Source organism: Cyprinodon variegatus, unplaced genomic scaffold (assembly GCF_000732505.1).
Source record: "Cyprinodon variegatus isolate N-32 unplaced genomic scaffold, C_variegatus-1.0 Scaffold1434, whole genome shotgun sequence".
In the NCBI taxonomy this organism is placed as follows: domain Eukaryota; kingdom Metazoa; phylum Chordata; class Actinopteri; order Cyprinodontiformes; family Cyprinodontidae; genus Cyprinodon; species Cyprinodon variegatus.
The window spans coordinates 120,400-135,182 of record NW_015151887.1 but is presented as its reverse complement, the minus strand read 5'-3'; the positions used below and the strand labels follow the sequence as shown (position 1 = coordinate 135,182).

Below are 14,783 nucleotides of genomic sequence, written 5' to 3'. Positions count from 1 at the left end.
AATAAGACGTGGAATACCAAATGTTGGATGTACTAATCAGGTGCCTAAGGTCTTATTTTATAAAACCAGTTAAAACTATGCTCCTAGTGTCACATAAAAACTATAATAATTGTTCTATGATGATCATGTAGTGCTTTAGAACCATAGAAACTCTGTTCCTGTCTGCCGTCACACTGGGATTTTTTTTTCCCCTACAAGCCTGTCAGTGTTCGGGTCCGGGATGCCAAGACGGGTCATGTGACTTGGTGACTGGTCATGGAGTGTGTCGGAGTGGTTTCCAGGGTTACCAATGTGATCAGTGTGCGCCTGGTTACTTCAACTACCCCCTCTGCCAATGTGAGTCACCTCCTCCACCTGGAGACTTTTGGTTTTTATGTCTGGATCTTGTTGAAAAAAAATCTACATATTTGGTTAAGAAAAAAAATTAATAAATCAATAATTCAGTTCTTAGTTTATTATTTTTTGTGGAATTCACACTAAAACAAACAACCTTGGCAAACTTAAAATAAATGAATAACTCCTCTAGAAGTTTATTGACTGGCCGGATCCAGAACCCGTGGTTTGACCCAGATATGATTTGATACTCATGCAGACAGATCCTAGATTTTAATGTCTAGACCATTTATTATAGGACAGACTAAATGATCATAAGCCAAGTTTGATGTTCCAGGCAGTTTGTGGAGCATCCATCAGAGGTATCTTTACCTCCTAATTACAGAATACATCCACTAGAACTCATGTAAACCCAGAGTGTGACCCCTGTCAAACTGTATAAGTTTCTGGTTAAACTTCAAAGACTTTGCCTGACGGATGGAATTGCTCCAATCACAATCTCCTTTCCTTTCCACACTAGACAACAGATGCATGCAAATCAAATAATGTTCATGTCCGGCCCCCCCGACCTGCATGTGGATCGAATTATTTCCTTTCAAACTGCTCCTTCTGGATGTTGATCTTGCTGTTCAACTGTATATAAGTGGGTGTATTTTGACTTGATTGAACAGTAGTTGTTCTTTTACCACCTGCTCAGATGTCAGGCTGGTTGACCTAATGGAGATCACACCGAGCCTAATGTCATGAAAAGGAATGTTAGGGGTTTATTTGTTGAGTTTTAAGTGTAGTTTTTAGGTTGGGATTCTAATAAATATATTAAATATAGTTTAGGAATGCTATGATGTCTGTCCTCTTTCTGCAGTCTGCGGCTGCAGCATAGACGGCTCTCTTCCTGAGCGCTGCGATGACTCCGGCCGCTGTCTCTGTAAACCAGAGTTTCAGGGTCCTCGCTGTGAGCAGTGCAGTTCTGGATTCCACTCCTTCCCTAACTGTCAAGGTAATCAATCACAGAGCAGATCTAATGCAGGGATCATGGATCACTTTATGTGACTGATGCACATGGAAGCAATTTGTTTTGGGTTAGATTTTATGAAGTGGCACATTTCTTTATAAAAGCTGTTCTTTTTTTTGTTAGGCTCAGGAATTTGCACGTGGGGAAAAAAATAGATGGAAAAAGTATAAGAAAGGAATAAGATAAAATATGAGACGGGTTTAGTTCAAGGGTCACAGAAACATATCAGTTCAATATTTCAAGTTATCAAACAATATGTGAAATATGGTAAAACCATTGCATTATACATATATTAGGGTCCAAAATGTGCTTTACGTTATTCAAAATAAAAAAAATTTTTGGCTAGCTTAGATTTAACATATGCAATATGATTTATTTTGCATAATGGCTTTTTATATGTATTTTCAAAATGCATTCTCCTTCATATTTGATGAAACACTCAAGTCTAACCAAGTTCATTTCATATTATAAAGCGTAGTTTATAGATTTCATTCCAGAACCATTTTAAATGTTATTTCATAAACATTGTCTTGTTAAAACAACCAATTAGATCCAAGTTTTAATTTTTCAATAGTTGAGCAACACAATTTCTTATGCATAAGATAAGTGCTTTTATTTGACATGTAAGAATATGTTAAGGAAACTTTTGCCAATTTGTTTGATATTAAATTGTGGAAAATGGAAGAATATAAAAGCATTCATTAAAACATTCGCTGCACATCAACTCTTTGAATATTTTGCGGTATTTTCCCAGAGTGCTCCTGTGATCCCCGCACCTCATTAGAGAGCCGCTGCTCCGCCTCCGGTGCCTGCCACTGCCGACCCAACTACAGCGGGGTGTCATGTGACCAGTGCTCCCACGGTTACTATGGCTACCCGAGCTGCACGCGTAAGTCAGGACTTAAAGTTTGTTGTTTAAGAAGCAAATGTAAAGGTGACTGTTAACCGCTCTGCCTCTCCTGGTTTCGTCTCCAGCCTGCCAGTGTTCCCCGCTGGGGTCACGCTACACAAGCTGCGACCAGATGACCGGCCAGTGCGTTTGTCTGCCTGGCGTGGTGGGACTGAGGTGTGACAGCTGTGAGCACGGCTCATACGGCTTCCCCAGCTGTCAAGGTAATAAAACAAACAGTCGGTGTCTCTTGTTTTGCTCCTAATGATGCAACAAATACACTAAAGCTAGAGATTGAAATTAGGGCTGGGTAAAAAATTGATTTAATCGATTTTGAATCGATTCCTTTACATTTTTGCAGAATCGATGTCTAGGGAATTAGATCGATTCATTTTATTATTTTGAAACACAGTTTAACCACTTTCATTTTTGTAAAAACAGATTGAATCTAAATTAATCAATTTAGAACTGTATGAATCAAAATGGAATCGATTCATGACTTTGGCAAAAATGCCCAGCCCTAATTGCAATATTGCACTAAATGTTAAACAACTTGCTTTGAATATGCTTTAATTAATCTGTTTGGATCACTTTATATGATTGGAGGCCTTAAATTGCAGCCTAATGATAAATATTGAGACTTTAGATCATGTAACCTGAGTGATGGCCTCTGTTTCTCTCTGACATGAAAGCTGGTACGTGTCACCCAGCTGGATCCGTCCAGTATGTCGTCCTGCCACCTGTTGTAAGTCTAGTTTGCTCTTATTTTTCTAAATTTTTAGTTTTTTTTGAATGAATTCATTAGATGGAGCTTTTTCCTGCACGCAGGGTCAGTGTGAGTGCCGTCGTCATGTCGAGGGCCCAGCTTGTGACAAATGCAAACCTCTGTACTGGAACCTCTCCCCGGACGCGCCTGATGGATGCTCCAGTAGGACATGCTACATGACACTCAAGGATTTTTCATTTCTATGAATGCAGTCAGTAGAACAGACCTCTGTCTTCCTGGTTTTATCATGCAGGCTGTGAGTGTAACACTGCAGGGACCCTGAGTGCTGTTGCTGAGTGTGCACAGGTGAAATAAACATTTCCTCTCTCAAAAAAATAGCACATCTGCAAATTGTTACCTGTGATTTGATTTTGGCAGATTTCATAACCAATCTTTCGAAAGCTTATTTATCAAACATATGTTTAATTTTCAAGGTTTATTTGTCTTTAAAGGACAGGAAGTGAACAAACTGAAGGCTTATTTCTGAGAATTTTAGTCATGTTGAAGTTTTGACATCTAGTTGCTGCCAATAAGATCAAAGCACTGAAATAACACCCACAGTAAATCAAATGCCCTCTCGAAGATGTCAGATCAGTTTTGTTCTTTTATTTTTAACCTTATGCAATTTTAAGCTAGAACTTTGCTGATCAGATTTATCCAACATGTGGTTATTCTATTTTGCAGATCTTTATGTTTTTGTCCTCTTTTCTGCAGTTGAAGTAAATTGTATTGTAATATTTACTGTAGCTAATGGTTATTTTTTATTTGTATGTGTCTGACAGGAGACTGGTGACTGTCACTGCAAGCCCAACGTCTGCAGTGGAACCTGCTCTACTTGCAAAGAGGGCTACTACAACCTGCAGGATCACAATTACTTTGGCTGCCAGGGTGAGTTTTCTTTAGCTAAACCCGTTAAAAACATCAAGGTTTAGCTTTTTATATGTTAGCTGATGGTTAACTGATAAATTGATGTGTTTTGTATTTTATTAGGTTGCCAGTGTGACATTGGGGGCTCAATCGGTCAGTTTTGTAGCCAGCAAAGTGGAAAGTGTGACTGTCGGCCCAACATTGAGGGGTCAAGGTGTAACCTGTGAGTCTAACCAACCTTCTTAAGCGGTTCAAATAGATTTCTTAATTCCGTCAGGAGGACCTTTTTAGCAGCCTGTTTCCAGTGGATTAGGTTTCTTTACAACATCTAGAGGTTTTTGTTGGATAAATGCTTGTTTGGTTGCAGACCTCGTCCAGATCATTACTTTCCAGACCTCCATCATCTGAAGTTTGAGATTGAGGAGGGAACCATGATGGATGGTCGACCCGTCAGATTTGGTTACAACCTGCTGGAGTTCCCAGACTTCAGCTGGAGAGGTTATGCCCAGATGTCCACCATTCAGGTAGGTTTGACCTTCAACCTCTGAAGTTGCTTTTCTATGATAAATGTTTATTATTTTAAAATGTAACTGTTAAGTATTACAGTGTGCTTTTATGAAAAGATATTTAGCTGACTGTGGCCCCTTCTTGTTGTTTTCTTATACAAAAACGATCAGCTAAAATTGGACGTTTCTCTTTGGTATAATAACCTTTCAGCATATACAGAGCAGATTTTAACCCCTTGACGCCTGAATTTTTGGCTTTAAATAGTTGCCAAATTGAAATGATGCAACTTTCTATGTATGCATAAAATAATAGAAATGTAGGTATATTACAAATTTGTAGCAACATGTAGCATACACTGTTAGGGACCAATTGTAATAGGATCAAGAACTTACCAAAGTTTTCTAGCCCCACACTGAAAAACTTGCACTGGGAGAATGCAAATGCTTTCTTGGCTGTGTACGTAGTATGTAGAGGTAATGGCATACAAGAGGTTAAACATATTTTATCTTTTAGTTTAATAAAGGTAGTTTTTCACTTTTTTCATTAACTATGATTGTGGATACCTTTAAGAAATTCTGGAGACAGACTAAGTTGTGCTAAAAAGTGTCTTCAAAGAGAAATGTTCTGATTTTAAATAAGGACAGCACAACAGGGCCTCCTTTAGAGGTTTGCTGCTTCCCTTTCAGTCTTAATGGTGGTTCTGTTTAACTGGTGACTTCCCTCATCTTCCTTCTTCTTGAATGATTCATATCCTTCCATCTTAGTGTTCTTAGTGTCCTTCTCTGCTCTTCTGATCTGTGGGCTCTTCTAACCTGTGGCTCCTGTGTTTCTCTGACTCGTCCCCTCTGCTCCTCCTGCCTTGCTCGCTGCTCCCTCTGCAGTCCAAAGTGCTGGTGTCGGTGTTTGTCACTTCTCCGGATCTGTTCCGTGTGGTGCTGCGCTACAGCAACTGGGGCGGTTCGGCTGTTCGGGGCAGGGTGTCGATCATAGAAGACGGCTGGAATCATTTCTGTGGTAACTGTAAGTGCTAGGAGATGGTAAACCTACTTTTCTATCTTTTCTTCACCTCTCAGCATCTTTGGAAAAAGGACTAAACCTCTCCTCTTCCTGTTTGGAGTCTTTTAAGGAATTCTATGCTTTACTTCAGTTGTAAATGATATTTCAACGTAGCATGAATTTTGACTCCACTTAGAGATTTGATGACTTGGCTTGATTATATTTTTAAAAAAATTGACTCGACTTTGACTCAACCCGACTTCAGACTTATCTAAGACGTTGCTAGAATCACTTGATCCCACCTCCTGATAGCCTATACCTTTAAAGTTAATACTAAACATGGATAAAATTTATGTTTTTTATTTAATTTCACAAAACAAACTAAATTAATTTGGTTCTTTGGGTGTCAGAGTGAAAAAATGGTGAGTAATGGCATCACTCCAGTCTGGAAACTATCCTCGTCTTCATCATCCATCGTTCCTGTAAGAAGCGATGGATGTGTTTGCAGTGGTGGCAGACTGGCAAACACGTCTTGGTGGTGGCTTCTCTTTCATTCTAAAAGCTCCATTGATTTTCCTCTTGAGGGCCACAGATCAGTAGAGACATCCAAGGTTTATCGTTAATGCTTACGCATTTCTTTCTCACCTTGGACCCGGTCCTTGTAGACTGCAGTCAAGCTCCAGGTTTTTGTGAGCGAGGCAGACGTCTATCTGACTCGATTTATCCTCAGATATGTCAATTCTGAGGGGGACACCTCCAACGGTAAAATAACAGCCTTTCAGGCCAACCGCAGAGGTATGTCTCCACCACTAACCAGACATTGTCACCGCTGATGCTACCTGATGTTTGCTTGAGTTGTCTTTGAAAATCGTTAAATGATTATTTTTTTCTCTTTCTGTTTTGACTTAACCTTTCTGCTGTGTATTTGACTCAGACTGAGTTCTTGTGTGTGATGCAGGATTGTTTGTGTTTTAAGGTTCAGAACAGTCCAAACAAATCGTCTTTGCACCCAGTGTGCAGCCGACCTTCGTCAATGTCCCCCAGAACAACTATGTGGAGCCTTTCGTCCTGAACCCAGGAACCTGGACCGTAATAATAGAGGCTGAGGGGATCTTGCTAGTAAGATATACTTAACATCACACATGTAGTGGTTAGCATACATGCAAATCAGCCTTACTTAGCACAAAACGGTGGAGGGCACCTTTTTTAAAACAAGATGATAAATAAATGATTCCCTATAAGTTACAAAATACTTATTCCTACCAGTAATGGGCCTTTATTATATCATATACAATTTTCCAGGCATAATGAATCATTATAAGAAATAGTTGCAATCATAGTTATAATGCTGAAATCTAATTAATGCTAAACCCAAAAGAAGACAGTGTAGTCGGGGATCTGGCTCTTATGCTGTAACTTCCTTTAAAGCTGCAGCATGTAAGGTTTACTCCCATCTAGTGGTGAACTAAGTAAATTACAAATCAATGAGAAGTGCACTCTGTCACCTTGCCATTAAGCATTTCGTAAAATTGGAAGACGCAAAGTGTCATAATAATGTCCACATCCTGCGTCAGATGCGTCACACCAGTGGATGAGTTACAGAACGATTCATAATTTGTTTTTTTTATTGATGCCAATACATTAAAAGCTGAGATTTTCTCTCGTTTTATATGAATTTATTTCAGCGGATTTCTCCGTGGGCGATTAGATGTGTCCTTTAGATGTAAATATTATCTGAAAGGTTTCTGCGTCAGATTGCTTCCCATTCTTGTAATTAAACCTGTTTTAGTTTAGGTCTATTATCTATCTGTTAAAAGATACAGATACAAATACAAATAAGCTAGAATAAACAAACAGCTGAAAGAAGTGTACAGTCGCCTGCTGGTCTGACGTCTCTTAGGAATAACATCAACTAATACCTGTTTAAATAGAGCAAGCAAGTAAAGTAGCCCAGATTCTAACATAATTCCAATTTAACTGCAATGTTTTATTGAATCAGCTCATCTGTTCAGGAGAAAACCTTCAACATCTACATCCGCTTTCAACTCCACTCCCTCATGAATTATCTCCATCTGGGTTAAGCTTCTCCGATGCAGACCCGTGTTTCTAGGGGTTATTTTTTTTTTTCGTTTCTCTGTTACTTTCATCCCTTAGTGCAAATAGTTTGGATGGTTGTCCATTTTAATAGAAAAGTAGAATGATCTACGGTCGACTTTCCTGGTTTTATACTCCCCCTTTCCAATAACAGCTGTTCATATACAGGTGAAACTGAAAGTTTACTGCCTGAAAAGCTGTACCAGTGTATACAAAATGACAATAAAAGTTCTCTAAGTCTAAGAAACACGTAAGGCTAACAATTGTATCTCCTTTCTGCAACTGCAATCAAAGATGGCAACTCAACATGGATGCACCTTCACCTATGATTTTGTAAATAACTATAAGCTATGGGGACATTTAAATGTTAATGGGATTGTTGTTAGACATTGGTAGAATACGTATTTCTAAGAGCATTATCTTATTTGTGCTACAAAAAATTGCATTGTCCCCAAACCATTGTCTTTTTGATCGTAGGGATATTTTACAGCGCCGTTTATATTTGCATGTCTGCAATGACACATTTAGCCCAGAAAAATGGTTATTATTTTTCTTAATTTCATGATATTTTTTATTTAATGATGATGCATTGCATTTCACAATTCTTGTGATTCAGTATCTCCTATATCTTCACCCTAAGTCCCACTGTTTTTGTTTGCCTCCAGGACTACCTTGTGTTGCTGCCCAGCGCCTACTATGAAGCTCCTATCCTGCAGATTAAAGTCACGGACCCCTGCACATACAGCTTTGTTCCTGAACAAAACCAGAAGTAAATATAGACATTCCCTCTTTTATTATAAAAATGAACTAACTGTTAAGATAGCATTCAATCCAATCAGCCAATCAGGGCTTTAGCTCCTGAATCGGACATCCATGGTGAGGATTAATGTGATTGGTCGCTGAGATTACAGAACATGATGCTGGAGCAATAAAGACAGAAACAGGCCCTGATCCTCCAGCATCAGGTGCTTTTCCACAGCTTTAGTTCTTTCTTTCAAGCCAGATTCACTTGGAGTTTTTCCTCCCTGAAAAACTTTTAACTGCAGCTGTTCTTGCACAATAAACTCTTGCCTTGCAATCAGCTGATTAGCATGCAGATAAAACCTAATATTTATTTTGAAGGCTTTATGATCATTAGATGTTCCTTTTTCCAGCAGTTATCAGTTTTAGAGATTCATCCCCTTCATTTGCCAACATCTTCCCAATAGCAGGTGGAAGCGTAAACTTGGGTCCTGTTAAAGTTTTGTTTTTATTTCTTGTCCTTTCCTCTGTCTTATAATAATCAATTCCCATCCTGCTGCAGTGTAGCTGAAGGCTGTATTGTTCCTTCAAATCTGAACCTTCATGACGATATTTAAAACGATCCTGTTGTTTTGTCTAGCTGCCTGCTGTACAAGTACCTGCCTCTGGACTACTTCCCCTCCATCTCCGGAAACGACGCCAACTGTCGCCATGACAACCACCTGCCACGACCCTGCCCCACAGAGAAGGTTACGCCGCGTCACCCTGACATGGCCGTCTGCAGCGGATTGGACGTAAGAGGATTAACAGAGTAGTTGTTGTTTTGTTTTTATATGAAATTAAAGGAGAAAGTATTTGCGTTCCTGTTCTGCTCCAGATCAGCATAGAGCTGCAAAAGCGTCTGGTCTCTCCTGGAGACCATGCTCTGGTGGTGGAATACGCCAGTGAAGAGGAGCTGCCACAAACTCTGACAGTCACCGTTAACTCGCCTGGAGCACGAACGCAGCGCCACCATGTCACCCTCCTGCACTGCAAGTTCAGGTGAGGAACAATGGCCGTTTCTCAATTCACAGGAATGTGAGTACAGACTCGTGAGTATGGACCCTGGGAGAGTGGGAGCACCTAGCATAAATATGGGTCAGTTGGAACAGAAGCGTCCTCGTGACGTCCCCACTCGCTCGGCTCCTCTGGAGCTGTATTTCATCTCCTGTTATTAATAGTCTCCAGATAATAGTAAATTATTACTTGTTTTATTTACGTGGGGAATAATAGTGAAAAAGGGTCAGATAACACAAATCAAATGAAAATTTTGCCAAATTAAACAAAAATATCGCCATCAGAGCCAGCGGTACTTCGCACACGGCTTTGCTGAGAGAGGGCTGCTGCAGACGGGTCAAGGTTAGACCTGGCTGCTGTTACCCTCGGAGGTCCGCTGGTTGCTACGGTCCTCTCAACATCCGCATTTTTTTTTAAATTGCACACTAAGTCAGTAAATGGGCTATATAATGACATGTACAAGCATAATGTTCTCATCTTAAACAATCTATAAATGTGCTTTTTTCGAACAACAGCAACAGAAAAGAGAACTTTTAACTTAATACTCTGAGCTCTGTGAGCGCTCCATTGGAAGCTTGCTGCTGCCGCAGTGCATGCTGGGACAGCTGTTAATCTCGAGAACGGACAGGCCTGCTCTGATGCATACTCGGTAAAGAGGGAGGGGCGAGAACAACATCTGGGAACTTTGTCCGTTCTCGGTCTTCTTGTTCTTGTGAATTGGAACAGTTCTGAGGATGATGACATTTTTCGGGTAAACGAGCACATGAGAATGCACAACCACACATATTGAGAATCGCCCAATGTCTGCCGTTACTTCTGTCCCTTCCCTCACTCACTCACTCCTGTTTATCTGAATCTGGACTTGAGAGATATTAGATTCAGACTTTTTTCTCCCAGGTTCTTCCTGTTAGAGTCACTACTAGAAAGGAACTCACTCAGATCTTCAATAAACTCAAAGGAGCAGCAGTTCTGCTTCCAGCTCCTCCTCTCCAATGACTAACAAAACACCAATCGTTATTAGAGACATGTGAAAAACAAACTGAAACCTTTCCAGTTTGTATAAAAACCTGTCATTCAGTTAATTCCTCGGTGTTGAGTAGCTAACATAAAGGCTAAACAAACCCAGGCCAGCATTCGTCTCCATCAGCTCTGCTCATTGACCATTTGCTGAAACTGTTTACGCTCCATCTGCTCATTCTTTCAGCACTTCTTTATCCTCCTGTTGCATGTTCTCTGTGCAGCTTCCTGTGTCGAGTCGTGGCGGTAGATGAACAGAAGCGGGTGGCATTCTTCTCACTGCCTGCTGATGCCGAGATCCAGCTGTCCTCTGAGCGTGCCTCCTTCTTTTTGGTGAGAATCGCTGTCCGCTGACATCATGATGGGAAAAAAACTAACATATATTGGTTTTTTGACTTCCCAGATATATCTAAAAAAATGTAAAAGGTTTTGCATTTTTTTGTTTTTCATTTCAGAAAATAAAACTCATATATCACATAGATTCAGTTCTTGGTAGAAAAGGAAATTAGAATCTCCATAAAGCCGGTCAGCAGAGGAGAAACATGAAGTGCTCTAAAGTGCCCTGGTAGATGACCATGTTAGTTGTGGTCTGTAAAAAACTCAGTGGACCAGAACTACTAGATGAGAATCTTTATGGCCGAATCCATCCCTGCTGATGGAGACTTTTTCCTTCCACTCAACTTTCTATGATTCTGCTTGGATGCTGAACTCCCTCGCTTTGTGGAGGCGATGTCTGCCTACAGGACAGATGCTTTCTGGACAGTTTTTCCCATGCTGGAAGCAAACCATTGCAGTTTTTTTTTTGGGATTGAATTAACACTTTAGGGTTTGACACCATGAGTTTCAAATATTAAACTTTTTTACATGAATCTAATTTTCTCAGATACTAAACTTTAGGTCTTTTCCTATTCTGTAAAACATCATCATCGAAATTGCAGGAAATAAGGGCCAGAAATATTTCCCTCATCGTTCAATTTAATATAACTCATCATTCTATTTAATGTATATTTCACTTTTTAAAATACTGCAAAAAACATATCTAGTAATAAGTGAAAATGTTTTGAAATAAAATTATTTTCCCCTTTTTTTAGGAAGATAAAAAAGATGATCTACCAACTTGGAATCAAATTTATAATATGCATTTGAACTAAAATCACGTATTTGATGTATGTCTTTTTGAACATACATTATTTTATTCTATCAGAAAATTCCTACTTATCTTAGGACAAAAAAAAAGTTAAACGATTTCAGTGAAAGAGGATTTAAAGTTTTTATCATGATATGTCCCTGTAGGTTAGATTATGGAGAGAAAAATAGAAGATATTCTATTTTCTAAAGTTTTTCGTTGTTTTTCAGCACAAAGTCTACTTAGTGCCCAAAGACCTGTTTACCATGGAGTATGTGGAGCCTAAGGTCCACTGCATCAGCACTCATGGACAGTTCTCCTCTGACAGGTAAAGGGACTCCCTAGTACTGCAGTATATTTGATGATGCCCTGCTTTAAATGCTGACCAGCTCGCTCTGCATTCGCTCCCAGTTCCTCCTGCATCCCCTCCCGCTTCCAGACACCGTCAGACTCTCTGGTCCTGAGGGAGGGCCAGAGCTCCTCCACACAGGAAGAGCCCGTTCAGGCGTCTCCTGCAGCAGCTCCTCCGCTTTCCTCCAACCAGAGGGACGAGCCAGCCTGGATGGAAGAAGTCCGACCTCCCTTCGGCGCAGATAACAACCACCACATGCGTCTGGACTCGCTGCAGGTAGGAAAGTCGCTGCTGCTGATATAGCGATGAGGGTGACGGGGATAAATTCACAGCTGCTTTCTTCCCTTTGCTTTACCCAGAATGCAGCAGTGTACACAGCCCGTATCCAGTCTCTTGGCCGCTACGTCTTCATCCTCCATTATCATCAGCCCCTTCATCCCACCTATCCAGTCCAAGTCTACATTAACGGAGGACTGATCTGGCAGGGTAACTAACAGCATCCTCTACTATGGTGGTTTGACATTGTTCATTGATAATTAACTGACTGCTGCTTTCAGGTCAGACCAACGCCTCCTTCTGTCCCCACGCTTACGGCTGCAGAGACGTGCTGGTTTCAGAGAACCAGATCATTCTGGATGTGACCCACCATGACGTCTTCCTCACGGTGCAGGTCCCTCCAGGAAAGACGCTGTGGCTGGTGAGTGTCCTGTTCTTTCAGTTTATCAGTCTCATTGTTAACCTGCTTCAGTTTTCAGTTTTTTCCTTCCTCGAAATGCTAAATAAACTAGAAATCAGCCCCTAATGGGTAAAGGTCGACCACTCTACATCTATTCGCTTATCTGTTTAATGGTGCACCAAGGTCAATGTTTCTCTTGCTTCTTGTTGCACCGCCATGGTAACTCTACATTTGATTTCCTACATGCTAAACTCTTTCAGAAGCAGCTCTAGAGCTTATTCTCCTTGCAGGTCTTCCTTTAAAAAGATTCAGTTTTGCAATTTTGTCTGGAAACTTTTTTAAACTATTTTTGATCTTCAACTATCTGTCAGTGTTTTCCTTCTACATAACTCTAATGAACAGGGAATCCCTCCTGCTTATTTCTGTTTTATTATGTACATGATCTCTGCTCTTTGTCTGCCAATTTCCACGCTGTGCTAAACATAAATTAACAGAAAGTATAAATTTTGTTCTCAGAACTTTAGTGGTCTTAAAGACTTAGACAACTTTTTTTCGTCAATTTGTATGCAAAACGAAATTTTTTTTTTGTATTTTCAGGCAGTAAATGAGCAGCAGCTTAGCTATGAAACGAACGTTTCCATTTCATAAAGTGCAGCAGTGATCACATGTAAGCAGCGTGGGAGAAAAAGATGGAGCAAATCGCATTGATATGGAAGCTCAGAGCAGTGCAAAGACAAATATATATGGCGCAAAAATGCAGTAGATAAACATTTTTTGACTTAAGTCCTTTTTGGTTTGGTGGTAGCAGTAGGTGGTAGTAGGAATCCCATTCGATGGTTTGCTTCACAAAATCAGCATCAGAGGATTTTTTATTTTGGCTGGGGAAAAAAAGGTAATTTAAGAAAGGAGTCAAAATCAAAGCTCTGTAATTTGGTTTCTTTAACAGCTCCAGCCTCTGATGTTCCAGCTTTTAAATATAACACCTTTTCACATGACATTTGCAGTGACAGATTAAGTTTTTTTTTAACCTTGCATGTAATGATCTCAAACTAGATTATGGCTTTTGCAGGAATCATCAGCACCTGAGGTTTAAATCCTCTCCTCTAAAAATGGGTTTTATTCTTCTGTGGTCTCAGACAAATGTCTATTTGTCTCCACTGGATGTTTCTCCTTTTGCTGTTGGAGACATTTTCCAACACTGCTATTTGTTTTTGCACGGTAATCGTTTGAGAATTAAAAGTCTTTTCTAAAACCTGCCTCCAATCTTCTCAGCCAGAAGAAAACAAACATTTATATTTCATTATGTGCAAAACCATCACAGATCTATGAAACAGTTCCAACATGGACACATTCAATGTTTAGAAGACATGATTTGATCCTGTGTTTCATGTCCCAACAGGACTACGTACTTGTGGTTCCAGAGAAAAGCTTCAAATCCAGCTACCTGAACGAGGAGCCTCTGGACAAATCATACGACTTCATCAGCCACTGTGGCCAAAACAGCTTCTATATCAAGTCAGTACCTTAAATCACCTTTTAAACGAAAACATGTGAGGGATGGCTGAGCTGAGGCGGTAAAGGTTTGCGATTTGTTCATCTCCTCAGCCCTTCCACTGCTTCCCCGTTCTGCCTCAGCTCGGCAGTATCGCTGTCGGCCTTTTTCAACAACGGGGCAATGCCCTGCGCTTGTCATGAGGCGGGAGCCGAAAGCGACACCTGCGAGATATTCGGCGGCCAGTGCCAGTGTAGGCCCAACGTGATTGGACGAGACTGCTCCATGTGCGCCACTGGCTACTGGGGATTTCCTCACTGCAGACGTGAGTTTATACTAAACTTCTCCAACACTTTGGTGGCAGATATAGACCTCTGCATGGGATTTGTTTCAGAAATACGATACGCATAGGAATTATAATTAAAGAGCACAATTGCTATGTAAAAAAGAAAAAAAAATGTAGATTCAAACAAAAAGGAAAAAAAATAACTTTTTATATTATATGTTTTTCAAAATGACTGTGAAAGTCTTTTATAGTAGAAACATCATTCATAGTTGGATTTTGTCAGGCTGAATCAGAACTTTGATGCCTGTTATGGTTTTCACGTTGGCACAGTTTATGAGTTTCCTGCTATTATCTTCAACCAAAAGTAATCGCTTTGTAGATTGAACACAACCGAAACATTCAGATAACTTGTGATTAAAACTGCTTTAAAACCTTTAAAACCAGTTTTTATCTGAAAATATTTCCAATTTTTACATTCTGTAGGTTTGCCATCCAGTTTTTCTCTCACTGTTGTTTGACCTGAAGCAAATGAAACTTCAAATCAGTTTTATCTTATTTTAGCTCAGGATCTTT

General features: G+C 40.1%; 1 protein-coding gene across 1 annotated transcript in view; it reads left to right on the top strand.

Annotated features, from left to right (window-relative positions):
- Window positions 1–14,783, top strand: part of lama5 (laminin subunit alpha 5) — a gene marked incomplete at its 5' end in the record, with an annotated part of 70,020 nt that overhangs the window by 19,225 nt on the left and 36,012 nt on the right. The window contains 22 exons of the mRNA XM_015403039.1: window positions 199–336; window positions 1,196–1,330; window positions 2,100–2,234; window positions 2,321–2,458; window positions 2,927–2,979; window positions 3,063–3,162; window positions 3,254–3,306; window positions 3,783–3,888; window positions 3,991–4,090; window positions 4,235–4,391; window positions 5,256–5,394; window positions 6,347–6,489; window positions 8,130–8,233; window positions 8,846–8,999; window positions 9,083–9,246; window positions 10,503–10,611; window positions 11,635–11,732; window positions 11,816–12,032; window positions 12,116–12,242; window positions 12,314–12,453; window positions 13,832–13,947; window positions 14,038–14,249. Of these exons, the coding sequence (XP_015258525.1) occupies window positions 199–336; window positions 1,196–1,330; window positions 2,100–2,234; window positions 2,321–2,458; window positions 2,927–2,979; window positions 3,063–3,162; window positions 3,254–3,306; window positions 3,783–3,888; window positions 3,991–4,090; window positions 4,235–4,391; window positions 5,256–5,394; window positions 6,347–6,489; window positions 8,130–8,233; window positions 8,846–8,999; window positions 9,083–9,246; window positions 10,503–10,611; window positions 11,635–11,732; window positions 11,816–12,032; window positions 12,116–12,242; window positions 12,314–12,453; window positions 13,832–13,947; window positions 14,038–14,249 (2,838 nt within the window). The remainder of the gene's footprint in view (window positions 1–198; window positions 337–1,195; window positions 1,331–2,099; window positions 2,235–2,320; window positions 2,459–2,926; window positions 2,980–3,062; window positions 3,163–3,253; window positions 3,307–3,782; window positions 3,889–3,990; window positions 4,091–4,234; window positions 4,392–5,255; window positions 5,395–6,346; window positions 6,490–8,129; window positions 8,234–8,845; window positions 9,000–9,082; window positions 9,247–10,502; window positions 10,612–11,634; window positions 11,733–11,815; window positions 12,033–12,115; window positions 12,243–12,313; window positions 12,454–13,831; window positions 13,948–14,037; window positions 14,250–14,783) is intronic.